General features: G+C 39.1%; 2 protein-coding genes and 1 long non-coding RNA gene across 4 annotated transcripts; all 3 read left to right on the forward strand.

The window, feature by feature from the left end:
- The first annotated feature begins 215 nt into the window (after positions 1–215).
- pa2g4a (proliferation-associated 2G4, a) lies at positions 216–6,820 on the forward strand. The gene is made up of 13 exons (XM_026349998.1): positions 216–443; positions 1,528–1,656; positions 1,948–2,053; positions 3,035–3,104; positions 3,202–3,294; positions 3,655–3,718; positions 3,875–3,953; positions 4,519–4,597; positions 4,709–4,842; positions 4,929–5,023; positions 5,118–5,245; positions 5,354–5,407; positions 5,574–6,820. Exons 1-13 carry the CDS (start codon positions 362–364, stop codon positions 5,634–5,636), a joined length of 1,176 nt encoding a protein of 391 aa, XP_026205783.1. The 5' UTR covers positions 216–361; the 3' UTR covers positions 5,637–6,820.
- A 1,282-nt stretch (positions 6,821–8,102) lies between these two features.
- Positions 8,103–10,312, forward strand: LOC113153154. The gene is made up of 4 exons (XR_003297963.1): positions 8,103–8,147; positions 8,248–8,274; positions 8,760–8,782; positions 10,013–10,312. It is a non-coding gene; the product is annotated as an uncharacterized LOC113153154 (long non-coding RNA).
- A 917-nt stretch (positions 10,313–11,229) lies between these two features.
- crbn (cereblon) lies at positions 11,230–19,451 on the forward strand. 2 transcript variants are annotated; one of them, XM_026349123.1, is made up of 11 exons: positions 11,230–11,340; positions 11,629–11,744; positions 11,863–12,065; positions 12,274–12,423; positions 13,733–13,895; positions 15,124–15,186; positions 15,301–15,385; positions 15,486–15,601; positions 16,555–16,619; positions 17,724–17,855; positions 18,539–19,451. In XM_026349123.1, exons 1-11 carry the CDS (start codon positions 11,268–11,270, stop codon positions 18,720–18,722), a joined length of 1,350 nt encoding a protein of 449 aa, XP_026204908.1. In that variant the 5' UTR covers positions 11,230–11,267; the 3' UTR covers positions 18,723–19,451. The 2 variants fall into 2 exon arrangements, with proteins under 2 accessions (XP_026204908.1, XP_026204909.1); XM_026349124.1 differs by having other exon boundaries at positions 11,632–11,744.
- Positions 19,452–21,446: the final 1,995 nt, after the last annotated feature.

Here is a 21,446-nt window from a genome sequence, read left to right on the forward strand (position 1 = left end):
GAAGAACAAGAGGCTTTGGATGACTTGTAGAAGATGAATGCATATGAATTTTTACATTACGTTACATTAAAATGGTAAATCTAGTGAGCAAGGTTTCACCAAAACGTCTGCACCAAATCTAAAGTTTATAAACTTAGTGTTCATCATTAGCTCGGCTGCATTTTGGCGGGTCGGGGGTTGGCTGGTTGTGACGTTGGCGGCGTCACCGTGTGGTGGGCGGGGCCTGGAGGGCAGCGTGAGGCCGGTGTTAGCAGCAGCAGCAGCAGCGGCTGGAGCTGGAGCTGGAGCTGGAGCCCGGACCCGAGCTGAGGGAACCTGTCGCTGTTCAGGAATCACAAGCGCCCGAAACTTCACTGCCAACATGTCTGACGAAGAGCAAGAGCAGACCATAGCCGAGGATCTGGTGGTCACCAAGTACAAGATGGGGGGTGACATCGCCAACCGTAAGTAACTAAGGGTAGCTGTGAATGAGGAGCTGCTGGTGACAGCAGGAGATGAGCCGCTGGTGTCGGCCCGACGTCCAGCAGCTGACCGCGGTTCCCACTACAGCATCCGCCATGTGGTTGACATGCGACACACACAAATTCTGCTCTAACAGGCTAACTAGCATTAGCAACAATGAACCAGTTGGGTGTAACTGGTTCAGTTTTAGCTAATGCTAGTTAGCCTGTTAGCTCCCCTGTTAGCTGCTCGTCGTTGACGTTGGGCTTTACTGGTTGAATGTTTAACCAACGTGGGATGCTAACTAGCTAGCCCAAGCTGTTCCCTAGCACAGTCTTCTAAAATGTTAAGCAAACGGTAGATAAGGAGGCAGCCACAGACATTAAGACATTCGGACATAACGGTGTTCTCAGTGTTAGTTGCTCCTTAACTTTGAATGGTTATCTATTTAATAAACGCCTAACTAATATGTTCAGATGTCAGGTACAGGCATGCAAAGGTGTCTTCAACTTGCTAACATGATTCACAATAACTTTCATTGCTGACAAACAGTAATGAGGGGTGAACTAGCGTTAATTATGTAAATCTATATCACAAATGGTGTGTATTAAAATGTCCATTTTTATCCAAATCAATTGAGATTGTCAATTGTTAAGTGTCAATGTGCATCTGTTTACACCGATGCTCTTGACGTATTAGCTCATAAGAAATCATTTGTTTATGTGCAACATTGCCTGCTCTTATTGATGGCATAGTGTACAGTTTACTAAAAATGTAACAACAAAATCTCTGATGGTTTGCAGCTCAGTATTGTTCTACATATAAGAAATCATATCACCCAACCCTATTTAAAATCTTTTTTTAGTTTGCCTGTTATCACTTGAAGTCACACCTGGTGATATTAAGTGAGATGTTGCTATGTGGATATTTCACACAGTTTAATAGTTAATGTAGTGCATTGCCACGTTTTAAGACAATATCCGAGATGATATTTGATAAAATTATGAATACTACATGAATGCATCCATCTACTCTAAGTTGTTTTCCTCTTGCTTCTTTTAATCACTCGCTGTCTGTCTCATCCAGAGGCTCTTCGTCTGGTCGTTGAAGCAGCCAAGCCAGGGGTGTCTGTGCTCAGTCTCTGTGAGAAGGGGGATGCCTACATCATGACTGAGACTGGAAAAGTCTTTAAGAAGGAAAAGGAAATGAAGAAAGGTGAGGCAAACACAGTACAAATGTGTCTGTCGTGTATTTGGATAAGCTGAGTTGGACCAATCAAGAAGCAGTCATGCAAGTTGGTCATAGTGTTTGTGTTTGCTCCACACAGCCTTGATTAGTTTTGATAACAACAGTGGATTTAAAAAACACCAATGTGTTGTCAGGGTGTGACAGTGCAAGTGTCACAGGTGATCCAAGTGTGACTTTCTTCTTCCTCATGTAGTTTTGTTCTAAATTTGTGGATGATTTCCAAATGAAGACTTGGTGGTTTTCTTTCCCCTTTTCTAGGAATTGCCTTTCCCACCAGCGTCTCAGTCAATAACTGTGTTTGCCACTTCTCTCCCCTGAAGAGTGACCCTGACTACACACTTAAAGATGGGGATCTGGTCAAAATGTAGGCACCATGCTCTGCAGTAATGTCACCCCCTCCTCATGTCTTGAGTCTCCCACTGTGCTTTCCTCCCTTCTTTTAATGTGAAATCTCGGCTTGTATGTGAGGGTCTCCTCCTTGCTTTTTGTACTGTCTGCTTCATCGTTAAGGTCTTGTGTTCTTGTATGATGATGTGGCAAGCAACAAGTAAGGTTGGACATTTTTAGAAGAGTGGGTGTTTTTTTACAGTTTTAAATTGATTTCTTTAATTTTAGCACTGATGGTCAACCATCTGCTACATCCTATTTATCACATTTTTCTAATGCAGCGTTTTGAAAATCTTAGTTGTTGTATTGCCACTAATGTCTTTGTCCTGTGTTACATCCATTATGTCATGTGTAGATTTTAAGTGAAGTTGAGTCATGGCAACTGGACTTCCTTCTTTTTAGGTTGAAACATTTCACTTATTAAGCCAAGTAGCTTCTTTAATGGTGAAAGGTTTCAACTGGATAAGAAGGATTTTCCATCACTTAACTTCTAAGTAAAGTCACCTAGATGACTGAGAATCATATTGAGTGTTTGACATTTGTTATAGCTCACAGTCATGTGGTTACTTACACTAGGTCTGTATGTTTCTCACTTTGCACACACACATAGCTTAACAAGCTGTCCAGTTTATTTCTGTCTGTAGTGCTTCTCTCTTGAATTAACACTAAGGGCTTCACTGTATTTCAGCTTATGTACTGCCTAAAAGAAATTCACCTTGGGAGGTAGTTTCCCTCTAATAGTCAGAATAAATTGTTTTATTTTTGTCTGACCCTCTCTTCTCTAATATGAAACATAGTTGGTAGTTTCTCTTTCTCAAGTCGATTTTATTGTTTCCTACACCAACATTACTCATTTTTTACAACTGGGTGTCAGTTAAACCTGCAGTGAAATTCATACAGTTTCCTTTATTTTATTGTTATATAATACTTATGTCTCTTTTTGTCTTATTTTGTGTAGAGATCTAGGGGTTCATGTTGATGGCTTCATTGCCAATGTTGCTCACAGCTTTGTTGTTGGAGCCAGTAAGGTAAGGGCCTTATTTTAAAATACCTTCAGTTACATGTTTTCTCATTAGAGCACACATCCTCTTTCAAGTCCTTTTTTACTGTGCTTTCTTTATGCAGGAGAACCCCATCACAGGCCGCAAAGCTGATGTAATCAAAGCAGCCCATCTGTGTGCGGAGGCAGCTCTTCGCCTGGTCAAACCTGGTAACCAGGTACGGTTAAGTGTCTTCTAGTTATTTGTATTCAAACATAAACGTGAGTTGACTACTTTACAATGATTGGCCCTGACCAGTATATTAGGGCATTAAGATTATTCTGAAATTAAACCTCTATTTGAGTAATTTGTAATTCACTTCAGATCCTCAAACTCTGCTGCTCTTTGCTTCTCCTTTCATTCAACAGATTTAAAGAACAGATAACAGTATTTCTCATGTTTTTAATTACAATGCAAAATACTGTCACAAAAACTGTCACACTGCATGTAAGTTGTTAGTGTTCAGCTTTTTTATTAGTTACTCGGTACAAAACTGTATTTGGGATGTGAAAGTAATACATTTTTATTTCTCTCTAAGAACACACAAGTGACAGAAGCCTGGAACAAGATCGCTCAGTCATTCAAATGTTCACCAATCGAGGGTGAGCAGCTATTACAAGAGCAATCATGAGTTCCCTGAACTCCTCAGAGTGATGATTGTAACAGATTTCATACTATGAAAGTTGTTGTTATATGTTATATTAATGAATTACTTTCTTGTTTTAATATTTAGTTATTTATTTATCTATGTTTTACAGGAATGCTCTCACATCAGCTAAAGCAACACGTCATAGACGGAGAGAAGACTATCATTCAGAACCCAACAGACCAGCAAAGGTACAGTTACTTTTTACACAGAGGAGAAACTAAGAGAAACGTGATGATTGCAAACCTGACCGCATTAAATACATGGCAGCATATTTCCACTTAACCGTACATGGTCAATAAGTTGTCTTCCATAGACTTTGAGCAAGTGTAGATATTTTAATGTAGTTCTAATAATAATAATTTGGATATTGTAACTGTTCTAAGTTAACTGGAGATATTGCTTTCTACTTCCTCAAAGCAAAAAAATTCTGCTCATTCAAAAACAGGTTGTAATGGTCTGTCTTTGTTTTTTCTTGGTGTGGAAGTGATGTACAAAAATGATTGTTGTTGTTGTATAAATGTCACTGTGCTGTATATATGATCATTTCAGTCCATTTCATTTAAATTTAAAACTGTGTAGCATTAAAAAGTTCTAAATGTGAAAGACTTTCTGAACTCACTCAGTATTCACAGAGAGATCTGTGGATTATTCTGACTAATTGTCCTCAGTGATTATATCTACTTTGAGTATGAACAGAGTAGAACAGATGTTGCTCAGATTTTTTGGCTTACTATTGCTGACTTTCATTTCTAGGAAGGACCACGAGAAGGCAGAGTTTGAGGTACATGAAGTTTATGCTGTGGATGTCCTGATTAGCACTGGAGAAGGAAAGGTCAGTGTCCTCTCGTTACTTTCCAAATAGCTACTTTACACCTGAGAAAATAAACACCTTAGTGCAAAGAACAGACTTTTATTGTTTTACCTGCCTGTCATTTACAATCAGGCCCGAGATGGAGGTCTGAGGACCACCATTTATAAGAGGGACCCCAGTAAACAGTATGGATTGAAGATGAAAACATCCCGTACGTTCTTCAGCGAAGTGGAACGACGCTTTGATGCCATGCCTTTCACTCTTAGGTGTTAACACCGCTCATTGTCATTAGCTACTTCATTTGAATGTAGTTTGAAATAAGCTCTTAATACCATCATCCAATTTCCATCAGGGCCTTTGAGGATGAGGCCAAAGCCCGTCTGGGTGTGGTGGAGTGTGCCAAACATGAACTGCTACAACCCTTCAGTGTGCTGCATGAGAAAGAAGGTCAGTTTTTACCCGTGTCTTGAACATGTTTGTTTTTTTTAATACCTTTCACTTCTTAATCACTTCCCCCTTCTTTCTTTGCTTTTGTTCTTAGGAGAGTTTGTCGCTCAGTTTAAGTTCACAGTGCTGCTGATGGCCAATGGGCCTCACAGAATCACCAGCGGACCCTTCGATCCAGAGCTCTACAAGTCAGAGTATGAGGTTCAGGATGCAGAGCTAAGGGTATGATGGTGAAATGATTGGCTTTATATGGAGGCTCCTTTATCACCCTGAAACTGGCTGCATTAAACATTGCACTCATTCTGTACTGATAATTCTCCTCTCTTCTAGACTTTACTACAGAGCTCTGCAAGCCGTAAAACACAAAAGAAAAAGAAAAAGAAGGTAAAGTAGTGGGGGAAATGTTCACAGCTTCTGGACTTGATGAACAACATTAGACGTTGACCGCTTTTGCCGTCTTATCATTGACTCTCTTGTTTCAAGTGTCAGCATATTTGGTTTAATATTACTTCTATTTATTGAGGTGTACCACTCTTTTCACTTCCTGCAGGCCTCAAAGACGGCAGAAAATGCTACTGGACAACCAACTGAGGACACAGAAGCAGCAGAATAAATAAATACTGCCTTTCCACACATGCAACACCCCAAAGAGAAGCAAGAGAAGACCTGACAAATTACCCATTATTCAAATGATTTCACAAATTAAACGGATTAATTAATGGGAACTTTGGAATCAGTTGAATATTTGAAGATCCTACATGGGTTTTTAACCCTTTACTGCATTAATTTTAAAACTCTTTTGCTCCTCTCAGTACTTGGATTATTTGTGGCAGAACATTTCTTGAGAACAACTGTAGATTACAGTGGGTAATAGAGGGAGTGAAGCCGTCTGTGTTTTTGGCAGCCAGCTACGGTTAAGGGGTTACCAAATACATACTCTGTATAAACTCTCGTAACAGTATTTGAGTTTCTGAGGCTGCCATGGGTTTGTTGTTTTTTAAATTAAATATTTCTACTCCTCTGTCACGCTTTTTCTTTTGACAACAAAGTTAAATCAAGTTTTAAATTGTTTTTTATGTTACCCAAATTAATATCCAGGTTTTTCTTTAAGGCGACTTTTAATGACAGTTTTAGTTAAACACTTTTTCTGACTAGATCGTGCAGTAAAGGGTTAAACTATGAAGTTGTCTCACTCCTAAAATGATACCCAGCACATTGTTACTATAATTCCAAATTATGTTGCTCAGTATTGACTGTAAACAAGACAAGGTTACAGGGATTGTAATATATATTATTTCAGAGATCTACTGAGAGTTTAAGGTTCTTCTATCATGACCACCTGATTACATTTTTGGACAAAACTACAATCTTTTAACTACACTAGATTTTTTTAAAGCAATAACTCGAACAGAAGACTGGAATATTTTCAGTGTTAAAAAAAAAAAAAAAAGGTTAGAATAACCTTGACTTTAGGGATCAACCTGCGTTTACTGCCGTTCCCCTCACACTTTATGAAAACAACATATAAAAAAATCTATAGGTTACATTTTTGTTAAATTGTTTTCTATTAGAGACATGATTCACAACATCATTAGTGTTGTGAAACATGAAAACTAAACCTTTTTAACAAGCAGGTGTCATGAGCGTCTTCATTGGGGCTGGAAGATCATTTCAGGTCTGCAGCAGTTTAGTCACTTTTGTCAACAACTGAGTATGAGAGAAGTAAAATCTCGCTTTGTAGGTCAGTCAGTGAACAATGGAACTTTACATCTTAATGAAATAAAAGATTTTCATACATTCCTGCTTCTTCTCTGTGGAGGTTATTTTTTAAAGTTCAGTGTTGAAAACATTTGAATTAAACTTTAAATATCAAATCCTACAAATGTATGTTCAAACTTGTTTTATTTTGTAAAAAAATATGCTGGTAATGGTGAGATCTTGTGACTGAAGATTTTTATTATAGATATTAAGATATTTATAAATTACATTACTGCCCTGCGTTACCTGGCAGTGTTAGTACTTAATACTGTAAGAGTTTTGAAAATACAACACAAATCTGATCCAAAAATCCATGTGTATCATGTTTCAGATGTCTCAGAATTGTTGAACACTGTTTCATCCCATTAACTGTTCGAGTAATCCAACTCCAATTTTACTAAAAAGCAGATTTGCATGGCAGAAATTAGTTTCTTCTTCCTTCCCTCTGATCATCTGACAACCCTTTAGAGTTGTTATCCTATGGAGAGGTCACACACCAAGCTAGGGAAAAACACAGGTCTAAGTTTCCACTATTTAAAGTAGATAAAATGTTCTCCAACTCGACCAGCAACAACAGAAACACACACTGATGCATCAGTAATGATGTAACATATGTAACACATATGTAATCTGTAACATATATGCATCATTTGCTGCACCATGATGTCTTGGGTGTACCACTTTTTGGCAAATGTCGTGGGACATTATAATAAACGCCTTTGTAAAATAAACAGCCCTTCTTAACATGTAGTTATGTAAAGTTTGGAAGATGATTGATCGTTTAAAAACTACAGATTCATACCTAACAAGACTTCTTTTTTATATGATTACACTCTTGTAAAGGGGGACACTTTTTTGACACTTGGCCCCTTTCACCCCTTTAAACTATTTCAGAGCAAATAGTCAGCATTTTTTGATCAATGAGAAAAAATGCCCTCTTTAAAATGCAATAAAGAATTTAGTTTAATTTGTTCAAAAAGTACTGTACTATGTGAAAACTGAGTCTACAGTTTATTCAAAGTTATTATACTTCCTCTACCTTTACATTACAACTCTAACATTGATCCTTATGAATCTTAATAGAATAAAAATGGTGCATTAAAAATCATGTTGCGCTGTTTCCAATATGTTTCAAAAATACAGGACATGGCTAAAAATACAATTTCTAGGAAAACAAAACGTATGATTGTGCATTTTAATTTATAATGTGATGAAAGACAACACGAAAAATTCTGTTCCGTTCAGACTACATTTCCCACAATCGAGATAACAAAGCTGTTGGCGCTAGAATATGACGTCAGACTCATTATAAAAGCCGCTCTCTTTCTTCGTCATATCCTCTTTCCGTTGCTCTTCTCGCTTTGAGGTAAGGAAAAGCATTTCGCCTCTAACAGAATCCAAACTAATCGTTGAATTTTATCAATCATCCAAAGTTATTGATCTTTTTATTTATTTTACTTTCTCAGAAACCTCTCCACACGATGAGAGCTAAGGTAAGTTAATCAGTCTCTGTCCATATTTTAGTGTTTTCTCGATCCAGTCAGTGCTGCTAGCTAACGTTAGCAACTGACTTACACATGCATCTCTTCTTCATAGTGCCTTTTGGTTTTACACTGTTTCCTCTTTCTATATTTCTTATCCAGTCATTGCAGCAATGCAAATAACTTACATGACTGGCTATTCAAGATATGCGGAAAGTAACCTAGGTGTAAATGCTAATGTTCTTAGAAAGGCGCTTTGCTGCATGCTACAGTGTTAGCAATGGTAAACCCCGGACACCATGTTGTTTTGGTTTTGGTTAATAAGCTGTTTTGTTGGTGACTTAAATCAATGTCATTACCAGCGAAGTGTACTTAGTATCTTTTCTGGTTATAACGAGCATGCTTTCTATCTTATACTAAGTGGGGAGGGTACACATGGTGTGTGTGTATATATACACTTCACTTCCTGTACATTAATATTTGTTTTGTCTTTTTAGTGGAGGAAGAAGCGTATGCGCAGGTAAGCTCTAATGGTCCACTTTATGCTGTACAAAATTGCGATTCCTAGAAATCAGCAGTATTTATTACCATGCTGTGTTCAGACAACCTTAGGTTGCAAGTAACCTGTCTGCCAAAGTGGAGCACTAAGCACCTCAATGTGCTGCAGGTCAATACTAACAATTTCAGACTAAAGAGGCCTTTTAAAGACTGGAGCTACTAAACCTCCAGTGCTGTAATGTTGTACATTTCAACACATAAAATTACTAGAATGTTAATACATTTTTATATATGTTATGTATTCATATAAATGCATTTTATGCATTCACATACAGTTGCAATAGTAATATTGGGTATAATAACCTAGTTTTGAAAAGTGATCTGATCTTCAAAAATCCTTAATCTTGTCTTGGCTATATGGTGGAAGGAGAAGTAATGGTAAGCTTGCCATAATGGAGGTGACATTAAATTCCCCAGTTTAACAAGCTATGTTATGCATGATGTCAGGGACACTAAGAGCAAGCTGAACCTTAGAAGTTGAGTGAAGCAGGACGATGACCTTAAAAAAAGAATCTGAATCTACTACGGAATGGCTTTGGAGATGCAATCCACCTTTTGGAGTAGTCCAGAGCCCAGACATCAGCCCGGTAGAGATGCTGCGAAATGACCTGAGCCACTCGCACTAGATGCACCAAGAATATGGCTAAGCTGTTCTGACTGTACATCTTAGAAATGGGTCTGATCACAGATTAAATGGAGCAAATGCCTTTATTGCTGCCAGGAGTGGTCCAATAAGTAATTCAGATACTCTTTTTACACCATTTAATGGTGTTAATAGGTGTGTTCAGTAGATGCAAAAGAATTTGACTTATCAGATCAGGAGTATTCTATTTCTGAGTTTGAAGATCACATCACATTTCATGACCAGCATGAAGGTTGAAAATGGTGCCAATTTTCTTTTGCCACAGACTAGACAATATTGTAGCAAAGTGAGGATTTGCGGTATGAAAGTGTGGCTTCCGGTCACTTTTGACTGTACTGTAGTTGTCGTCTACAATACGTAGTGTACAGTTGTCCCCTGCTCAACACTAGTAGGAGTACAATGATCTTGCACTCAACTGCATTTGTATTATTGTCATTTTGTTATTAAATTAGTACATCTTTCTGAGTGATTTTTTTTTTTTTTTTTTTTTTTTGGTCAAAGTATTAAAGGGAAGACGATCTGCCTTCTAACGAATGTTTTTGTCAACAGGCTGAAGCGTAAAAGGAGAAAGATGAGGCAGAGGTCAAAGTAAGCCCTCATTCTTGCCAGCTGTCATCCCATCAGAACCTCTCCAGATGACCGATTCCTGGCTGGAAGAGTGATGCAGTCCGAGAAACAAAGGCCCAAACCCTGATTTCTGGTGACGGTGTCTGGAGCCAGCTGTGGACGTCTAACTGGAAGATGGTGAAGACGGTGGACAGATCTCTCAACATCAGAATGGCACCTCTTTGTTCATGGACCAGAATGCATCATTTAACATCTGTTGTGGTGTATTGAACAATAAATTGTTAAAACTTTACCAAAGGTTTCAGCTTTTTTAATTTGACACATTTGGTTGTGTGGGTTTTTAAGCATGTTTAACTTTTGATGAGCCTTATTCATTAAGACAATATAATTGTCTTGCATGTTAAAATTTTATGTGTGGTGAAGTACAGTAAATTCTGTACCACGATTTGTGACCCATTGGTCTGCAAACACTCTGGAAAAGGTTCAGAAAGGAGAAAGGGTGGGTTATGCATGTTTCTGGTATTGGTACTTGTAAAGGTCAGTGGTTTGCATAAGAAGCTGCGCTATCATTTGAGACGATGTGACTTCCACTTCAATTATCCAAAACACAACTGATCCTCAGGTTCCTGGTTTTGCACTAAATTGCTGCACGGCACAGGAAAGTAGTAAATGTCTTAAGTCTTTCCTTGTACAGAACTGGACCTTTATGTTTTAATAGAGAAAGGTAAAGATGATTCTCAGACAAATGAAAAGCTTCAGAAGAAGCTATAGTTGTATTTTGACAGCATCCTTCCTGCTGCCAAACATAAAGTCGCATGTTATTGAAGCTGAAACGGGTAAAAATTTAACTGCAGTTAGCTGGGACTCGGGGAAACAGGTCCATGTGGAGCCAGTAGTTACTTTTTTTACTTTAGTTGGATTCAGTCGTCCAACAAGTGTCTCAGTGCGAATAATAATAATGTATACTTTATTGATCCGTGTTGGACAGCTGCCCGACTGAGTCGGCGCTACTACGGGGTTTCAGCCTAATATATAATACAATTATTTGGTTTAGTGCTGAAACGTAAAATACTCACGCGCTTTGAATATTTCACGTATTTCAGCTGAATTGAGTTGTTGCCGTCGGTCCTGGTTCTGGCTGTGCGGACCAGTCGACAGGGGGCGCTGAGGAGCCATCTTAATGCTGCTTCACCGAAGACGCCGCAGAAGAAGAGCTGAGTATTGTAAACACAAGGATATGGCTGACGAGAGGGGTGGAGGTGAAGACAACATTAACGACAACATGGGAAACCAGTTACAGCTTTTACCAGGTAATAGTTGAAGGCGCCAGAAACACCGCTCGGAGTTTGAGCAGCTGAGCGTTTATCTCTTCATCCAGCTGACAGCGAGCGGACATGTCTGCACAACAGGCCACTGTCAGAGATCACATCCTGACTGGCACATTTCTGAAACCTGTGCTTTCACTTTCTTTTCATTTTTAGCACCAGAGTGACTCATTAAGGGGACGAAGGTAGCACCGTGGTGCGTTTAGGGGTCACCTAGAGAGATAACTGATCTCCCATTGAGGTGTGTTTGTTTGTAAATTTGCTCTGTCGTAGCAGACAATGAGGAAGAGGAGGAGGAAGATGACATGGAGACTGAAGACCGAGACAGTGACGAGGCGAAGAATCCCAGCATCATCACCTTTGACCCCAGTCTTCCCACATCGCATGCTGTGAGTGATGCACTTGCTTTCTTCTCGTGTCGTCGTACATCTGCGTGTTTTTCTAGCTGTGCGTAGTGAGTTGTCTGTAGTCTTCTGTTGACTCTGACTCTGACTCCTGCGATGCCAGTACCTGGGTTCAGACATGGAAGAGTTTCACGGCCGTACAGTTCACGACGACGACAGCTGGCAGACCATCCCTGTGCTGCCACACACAGCTGTGATGCTGGTGCCGGGCCAGACGCTGCCTCTGCAGCTGTTCAGGCCTCAGGAGGTCAGCATGATGAGGAGCGTCATCCAGAGAGACCGCACCTTTGCTGTGCTCGCACACAGGTGTGTGTCAGGGAAATAACAACACGTCTTAATGCTCTATTGTGAATAACATATGGGTTTATGAGACTCTGTTTTTATATAGATTTTACCAAGTCCCAACCTTTTGTGGAATGGGGGTTTTAAGTATGAGCCTAATTCACTGGACCATCGCTTTAAATCAACTTAGTTGTCTGACTTCAATGACTTTATTTAATATTGGTTTCTGCAGTGATGCAGGAGAGCCAGAACCAGAGTTTGGCACAACAGCTGAAATCTATGCATACCGGGAGGAGCAGGAGTACGGCATCGAGACAGTCAAAGTGAAAGCTGTGGGGAGGCAGAGATTCAAGGTCCATGAGATAAGAACTCAAGCAGATGGGTGAGTTGAAATAGCCCCATAAACCATTAAGTCAAAGGTCAGGACTAGTGCACATTTGAGGGAAAGCTGCATTCTACGAATAGAGATGTATAAATGAGTAAAACGAATAGGATTATCTGAAACGAATTACTTGATAAAACAGAAAACCTGCTGCACTCTAGACTAGAATTGCAATTATTTTTGTGTGTTTAACAGCCTCTACATTAATTTGCATTTATATGAGTTTTGTGTGGAGTCATTAGATTTTAATAATTTATTTCTAGTTTGTTTATACAATAATGTCTAACTTCCAAGAATCCTATTTTTGTACTCTATGATGATGAGTTCAGTCAGATCAGTTTTTGATCAGCCATGTCTTTGTTCTCTAAATAAAGAACCTTTTTCTAGAGGTGTCCCGTATGTCACAGCTAGAGGGCAGACTAGTACTTTGTACTGTCATCTTCAACATCCTTACCAGTTACTACTGTTATTACGCACTTTAATATTTTAGTGTGATTCAATTTAGTTCTTTTAACAACTGTGTGTTACAATTAAATGTAAAAAAAGTCTATTTAAATACACGTAAAAAGTGCATTCTTTGTACTTTTTAAACCAAAGACACTTACTGTACAGTATTTAATTGTGGTCATATTATAAATCATGTCTATTTCTGTCCTCCACTGCTCAGGAAATCATTGAGGTTTGCGTTTCATTAAACTGAAGCTTCATTAAGACACATTCCCTGTTTCTGTACTTGTTATTATATAATGCACACAAATTACTAAATATAATCCTGTTTATGTCTCGTTAAGTCGCTATAGGAAGCTTAGCATTGTCTTGATCAGTCATTTAAATGGAATCTACTCTTTAGTGGTGATATTTACTCAGCTGTATATTTTTGTGTCATTGTCTTCCTCTCTGTTAACATCATTCACCATATTGTACATTCTCCTCAGAAGTTTCTCTCTATGCATTAAATAGGTTGAACGCTGTATTTGTGTTTTGCAGGATTTAACTGGATGCCATTTCCAGTGATCAGCTACAATGTGGTGTATGTTCACACCTTGAGTTGGTTTTGACTACTAATATTCACATAGGCATGTTTGTATGTCTGAACTCCACAAAGTTAGTTTTGGGTGAGGAGTTGGTCACATATGTTTTACTGCTGATAGAAAAAACATCCCGTCAAAAACTAGATGATAATCAGCAAGTAGTTAATCTACTTGCTTTTGTTTGGCTTCTCTCGACCTCTTTCACGTTTCCCTTCTTCCCTTTCCATTGTTCGACAGCCTGTGCCATTACTAATGTCTTTCTCTATTCTCTCCTTCAGGATCAGACAAGCCAAAGTGCAGATCCTTCCAGAACGAATCCTTCCAGATCCCCTCTCCGCTGTGCAGCTAACGCCGCTCTCCAGGCTTCATGTACACCCCTCCTCCAAACCTCCAGCTCAGAGCTGCAAACAGGCCCAGTGTTGGTGGAGTAACTACCAACAGGTTAGATGATATGAACCATACCCATGTTAATCCACCCACATAAACAGCATTGTTTTGTTTTTTTTTGAGTGATGAGAGACTTCATGGCTTGAATCTCTGCGTTGTGTTAATGCTTTAGCAAAAAATACTATGTACAATACAGTGGATCGTATTGCATAATATACACAAAATACTTCTGTGTGTTACCAGCTTTTGGGCAATATGGAAAACACTGTCACTGTCAGGGGGTAAGAGATATCAGGCAGCCGGTGAACCATCAGTTCTTGACATTCATGTGTTGGATTCACAGTAAATGGGATTGTGGCTAGACACCTGGGCCTTCTCCAAAAGGCAGGTTTTGTGGGGTGTTTCTGGTATGCAGTGATTAAGGACAATCAGTTAACCAACAACAGGCTCATTGATGTGAGTGGGAAGTGAAGGGTAGCCCCTCTGGTCCAATTCCACAGGAAAGCTGGACATGATGGACAGCTGTCAGACTGTACAGCGCATCACAGCTTACTGCGTGTGTGGGCTGTGTAGTTGCAGATCAGAGTGCCCATGGTGATTCCTGTCCACTGCTGAGAGCCACTACAATGTTCCAACAGAAGAAGGCAGCCTAGTCTCATGAATTACTTTTTCTATGGAAATTATGTGGTTGGCAGGAATGTGTGTGTGTCCCTGTGTGTGTGTAGTTTACCTGGGGAAGAGATGGCACCAGGATACACAACGGGAAACCTCAGGTCCTGGCATTAATGTGGACATCTGCCACGTACCTAAGCAGACCAAACACACCCTTTTATGGCAGTGGTAATTCCTAATGGCTTTGGCCTATTTCAGCAGTATAATGCTGAAGAGTTCCAGGTGTTGCCTTGGCTTCTAATTTCACCATATCGTGATCTCATCAAGTAGTAGCAGGATCTCTGGAAAAAAACATAACTTAAGTCTTGCACAACTCAAAGGACATGTTGCTTAGAGTAAGTCTTGTTGCCACATACTAGAGGATGCAGAGGTCTTGTGGACTCCATGTCTTAATAGATCAGAGATGCTTTGCTGGCACAAGGGCTACGTACACAATATTATGCACATGGTTTTAATGTTTGCTGATGGATACGTACAATATTTTAGTATCCATTTTATTCATCCTTTTAGCCATGCTGTGTATGATAGTAATAGTTATATGACAATGGAAAGAAAGGAAAGAGAAAAAAATAATTTATTTCACTATTGGTGCGTCTGTTGTTCATCACAGAGGAAGTTTCATTGTGCCAGTCTGACGCCATGGCCTCACTGGGTCTATGCACTGTACGACTCTGTAAGTACACTACTGCAGCTCGGGCTCACCGCTTTGAATTTCCTCTATACATAAACATCACATCGAAGTGAATGTAAACCGCATTTTCTCTGCTTCCGGTCTGCCACCTCACAGGAGTCTCTAATGAACAGAGTGAAGAAACAGCTCCACGAATGGGATGAGAATCTGAAGGATGACTCTCTTCCTTCAAATGCCGTAGGTCAGTCTCTGTTCTGTTACAGATGGATCACAGACTCACATATACACACACACACATTAATGTTGTTGTGTTTTTTCCTCCCTTTCATTCTTTCTGTTAGACTTCTCGTACAGAGTGGCGGCCTGTTTGCCCATAGACGACGCCCTGCGGCTCCAGCTGCTGAAGATTGGCAGTGCCATCCAGAGACTTCGCTGTGAGCTGGACATCATGGACCGGGTAAAGAAAGTTCATTATTACTGAGTTCACAGTCTACTGCAGCCTCAGCCTACATTTCCCCCGGGATTTAATTTTTATTGTAAGAAACTTGTATTGTCATTAATAGATATTTAGGCTTATTGTTGCTAATAATACATAGACACAAAGTTTAAAATGGTTTCTGTAGGTTTGACCTGGGAGAGAGTTTGGTCTCTGTCCTGGTGTTGAAGCAGTTCTTACTTTAACTTGCCTTCCTCACTTCTCCACTAACATTCATATTTTAATACAAACGGAACAAAGATGTCTGGCCTCTGTCTTCCTGGTTTACCTCCGTTGTCAGGTTAGTTACAGGTTGTTTTTAGTGACACCAGCAGCATCGCTCGGGTACAGAACCTCATGTCCCTAAGGATGAATTGTAACATGTTGATCCTCTAACTTTTCTTATGACACCATCGTTACTGGAAGTTTAGAAAGTTTATGGAAGATAATCTTTAGGCATTCCGAGACAGAAGAAGGAAAAGAGTTCTATAAACAAAACCAGTTATCGCCTCGCTATAAGTTTTAAGTAATATTATTTTTTATAGATTATTTTAAAATTGACAGAAATAACAGATATTTCCAAATGAAGAAAACAGAGGTCACAGAGAGTAGACTGAAAATAGACACATGCACAAATGTTCTTAGTGTGTAGCACTTTTGTTGCATGATCAGAAGCTGGCGCTGGACATGTGAAGTGCTTCTTAAATGTGTCTGCCCATTGTCTGCTCTTTTCTTCGTTTCCGATTGAGGATAATAATCCTCCTAAAGGCAGAGTCTCAACAGTTAGTCTGCAGATCTGAACTTGTGTCATCCAGCTAGCGGCTCTTGTATAACCATAAATGATCGGGTGGATTATTATAGCTTCTTTGTTGAGACTGAACAATACATCTGACATTTATACATCCTGTTAACACTTTATTATCCCTTCTTCTCAGTGTACGTCATTGTTCTGTAAGCAGTGCCAGGACACAGAAATCACCACAAAAAATGAAATATTCAGGTGAGGACTTGTCTGTAAGTCAAGGTAACGTTTGTGTTTTGTTTAAATTGGTGGCTTCTTCAGTCTGAAGTCCAGTTGCCACGACTCAACTCTGAATGTTGTCCTTTCTTCACCTGTCTGTTAGTGGAGGAGGGTCAGCTCTACTGATATAAAACATATGTATATAATTTTACAGAAATGCAAGAAAACATTCAGTTTTAAAATATTTGATCATTTTAAATAGAAAAACTACTTACATTATCCTGGCAGCATATACTGTATATATGCCTTTATAACTGTAATCACTGTAATTATTAACAAATAAAAGTCGATGTCAAATTGTTCTGGAAGTTACATAATGAAAATAAGTAGCTCTGCTTTTCACATTGACACTTACACACTGTTATGTAATATAATTTTCTGTCCATGATGGATCATTAATGGGTTTGTCCCATTTACCCCTAACATCAGTGAAATTGCCCAGACACTCACAGTACTTTATGAGAGGTGCATTAACTGTTGTCTGACGACATCCAGATAATCGGAGTGAATGAGTGTTTGTTCTTAATATAATTTCGGACCGAGACATCCAGAAGTTGCTGCTCTTTATAGCACACTTCCTCCGACTAACATAACTACGTAGTTAACTAATGCATTTTTATGTGTGGGGATGAAAGCCAGGACTGCAGTCAACTTGTAGTTTTTCGTCACGGCTGCATTTCAGAAATGTTTCCTCAAATCAAAACGTTTGCAGTTGTGTGCTTTATTTCTAAAATTGATCATTTCAGAGAGCACTGGACTCATTTTTAAGCACAAACTGAAGGAACAATAAAAAGGGCTTGTGATATTTAATGCCTCAGCTGTTATGTCACAACATTTGTGACTATAAACCAGTAGTAACTCTCTCTTTGACTAAGATTTTATGTCTCCACAACTCTGATGTTCATCAGCTAGTACACAGTTGTTTTAGATTTTTATTAACATTTTAGGCATTTTAACAGCAGGTCTTTCTTATAAGATTATTATAAGATTATTCTGATGATATTTTGTTTTTGGCTTGACTTTTTTACTGGCATTATGATCACTGTTGTTGACGTGCTCCACCTTTCTCTCATTCCACTGCAGTTTGTCTCTGTACGGCCCTATGGCTGCATATGTCAACCCTCACGGTTACGTCCATGAAACCCTGACTGTCTACAAAGCCAACAACCTCAACCTGGTTGGCAGGCCATCCACACTGCACAGCTGGTTTCCAGGGTAACTCAGCTATACTCACAGCGTTTACCTCACACTCCCCTTTCTGACTAGTGAATAATACAACATGCAGCAAACACAGTAAACTGACTCTAACTCCTCACTTTTCAGGGCTTGGTTTACTTTTAAATAGATGAAGCTGAATATTCTCTGAAGTTGCCATTCTTCTGACAAATCAAACCAAAGGTCTTGGATATGATTTAATGCTAAAATTGGTCTAGTTGAACTCTACTGTTGTACTCCCCAGTGCCTTAGCTTAAAAGCTTTGGATCAAAGAGATCAGCAGAGCAGTAAGACCTTCATGTGTCTTTGTATCAAATCAAACAGCTCATCTAATGAAGTAGCCGCTGGTTTAATTTCCTATAATATACTTTACAAAGTGAAGTATATTACATTGTTTATACAGTTCTGTCCAAAAATAATGGAACAATGATACTTTTTTTAGCATTTGTTTTTGTTTGTTTTGTCAGAACCCTTAAATTGTAAAGTCTCAACTTTGTTCACATCTTAGTGTTTCATTTAAATTCTGTGTGGTGGTGTATAGAGGACAAATGGCCAAAAAATATATCTTTGTTGCACAATTTATGGACCTAACTGTACCTCACAAAGTGTAGATTATATTATTAGTATATTGTGCTCTAACAAACATGTCTTTGTAAAAATGTATCTTCCTCCTTTGCTCTCAGATACGCCTGGACAATCGCTCAGTGCAGAAACTGCTCGTCTCACATGGGTTGGAAGTTCACAGCCACCAAGAAAGACTTGTCTCCCCCTCGTTTCTGGGGTCTAACCCGTTCAGCTATGCTCCCTCGCATCCCCCAGGTTGACGGAGAGGAGGGTAGGGAGGGTTCTCGTCAATTCTGCCTGTGATGTCAGACCATCAATCCGCAAACCCCCAAGCCTGGATCTTCAGCCTCTGCCTGGCTGCAATTACTTTTAGTAATCAATCCATCACACATCACCTGTCACTTCTAACAGCAAATCTATTATATTAGTGAAAAGGTCATTTGGCCTCAAAATGGCACTTTAAGAGCAAATTAGAAGGATGGAGCCAAAGGAACAGGGGATGACAAAATAAGTAACTGGTTGATGCCATGACACATACTAACATCCGAGCATGCAGCTCCCTGATCTGTGTCCCTGTCCAGCTGTTTTCTTGGAAAGTGCAGACGCACAAACACACAGAAACACAAAAGCTATGCTTAATGTCTAATTTGCCTTCAGCTCCTTTTCTCCTTGTGAGGGAGAATGTGACTGCATGCAGTTGAGATAGAGCTATCATAGGCTGCATTTTAATCTGTTGTAAATGCAACCAGTCAGCATCCATTCACAAAACATTCAGATCCTCCTGTTTTCAGATGTAATTTCAGCAGCCATAGAGCAACGCCGTTTGGATAAAGTGTGCCCGTGTGTGTAGATCAGTCATGATAGGGGATATTTTGAATCTGGGAATTAAAGTGGATGTATTTTTGTATGTATAAACAATCAAAAATAATTTAACATACTGTGTCATGTGTGGAGAAGTTTTATTATCACACCAGTTCTTGTTAAAAAAAAAACTGAGGTGACAATAATGTGTAATATACTTGATATAATTGGTGTCTGCTTTGTATTCAACTAAAGCTCACTCTCTCTTTAGATGATGTGCTTCAGGAAACAAACATTCAATCTCTGGTTGCAAAAGTAAAAATTAGAGATGTCTTGGTGCCTCATGGCAGACTGTTTTTTCTAAAGGTCAAAGCTAATTAAGGCAGAGATTCAGAGGAGTGTTTGCCCTTCACTTAGTTTGTTTATTATATATGGCGTGTTGAAATGGTGTGCCTACGCTCCAGCTCAGTGTCTTTTGATACGTGTGATGAATCGGTGGTTTCAAAAATTTGTAAATGGCAAAGTGATGACGACACTTTCATTAACACACACTTTCTTCGGTTTGAACTCTCATGGTTTTCAGGATTTTACGTCTCGTGCTTGTGATGCAAAGTTCTGGCTCACCTTAGTATAAATGAATCTGTACATATGGGGCAGTTACAGCATTTGTTGTGTAATATATTCTTTGTAGAATCAGACTTATTTTTTCATATTTCTTCACTCAGAATAGTTTAAAAAATGCAAGTAAAGTAAGTTGAGTAACTAAATGCAATAAGGATTTGTCTAAATCTGAGGATGTTTGTGGGTGTTTGCAGCATTAAATGAAAAAGTCAACATTTGGCGAAATAATCTTTGCTTTATCGCAGAGTGTAAAATAAGAAGATTACCACACTCATATCTTTAAGATAAATATTAACCTACAGTGCACAACTGGTTAGCTTAGCTTAGCCCAATTAAAGCTCATTAATTGACATGTTGGATCTTGTTTAACTCATACAAGAAACATTAATATGCTGGTGGGCAGATTTTTCTTTCCCTGTAGACAAAGCTAGGCTCATGTTGTGCACCAGTTTTCAGTCTTTGTGCTGAGCTAACTGTCTGTAGCCTTATTTCCAACAAACATCTAACCCTTGGCATTAAAGCAGACAGGCATTTCCATAAAATGTCAAACTACTTCTTTAAAGGGTAAGAGCTTTCAAATCAACCGTTCCTTCCATGCTATTATTATGGCCAAATATCATATGGGTGTAAAGTTTTAAGTTGTGTAGACACTCATCATCATAATTTGATTTTATCATCTCATGCTGAGTTTTTGAAGAATTATCGATCATATTTTCGTGGTAATCCCTTGAAAATAAAAAAGAAATGTGATATTCTCTAGTTTTTTATCATCTCTCAGCCAGTCTCTCAATTTTATATCACATTTTGTTTCATGCAGACGTTTACATTAGGACACCACTACTCAATTTGTGTGTGTTGTTTCTTTTGATTATTTTCTGTGTCATGTCACTGACGCGCTGTTTGCCGGCCTGTCACACTTTAATTCACCCCCAACAATAAAATGGATGCTTCACTGAAGAAATCAGTGGCCTGATTCCAAAGAAGGCCACTGTTTGTTTTTCCATCACTTTCAGTGTCCCATACAGTAAAATAAACACACAGTTATCCTGTGACTCCTTTGATTCATGTGTTTGTCACCAGAGATGTTGATAATGTTTCACAGAGCGTCAACATGCTTAAATTTGGCAGTTCAAACTACACATGTGGGTGTAGTTTGAACGATTAATTAAGCTCTAACAAGCAGGTAAAATGTTCTGTGATGCCTTCGCAGAATTTGTAAATCTTCGCATCTGGAGGCAAATCAACATGTGCCTCTGTCTGTGCGCTTTCGTGTGTTTGCACTGTATTAATCTCTCATGCAGATGCACGTGGATCCAGGATGATTTGTATGCTTGCACAGTGAGAGTCTAATGAATCTCCATGAGTAGGAGAGGAGCCACATTGACCACTGAGCTTCACTGATGACTTGAACGTGAGGGCCCCTCAGAAATAAGCATTTATAGTGAAGGAGTAAACAGGGTCTGAGCCATGCAGCACGTGATTTCTCATATCATATCGACTTGATGTCAATAATAAACTCGACTTGTTCTGACTGCAGCAGTTGTGTCTCTGTTTCTGTCTGATAACATTTTCTTGCCTTGTGAACTGCTGTCTGTGGCACAAGCT

This window comes from Anabas testudineus, chromosome 5 (assembly GCF_900324465.2).
Source record: "Anabas testudineus chromosome 5, fAnaTes1.2, whole genome shotgun sequence".
Classification (NCBI taxonomy): domain Eukaryota; kingdom Metazoa; phylum Chordata; class Actinopteri; order Anabantiformes; family Anabantidae; genus Anabas; species Anabas testudineus.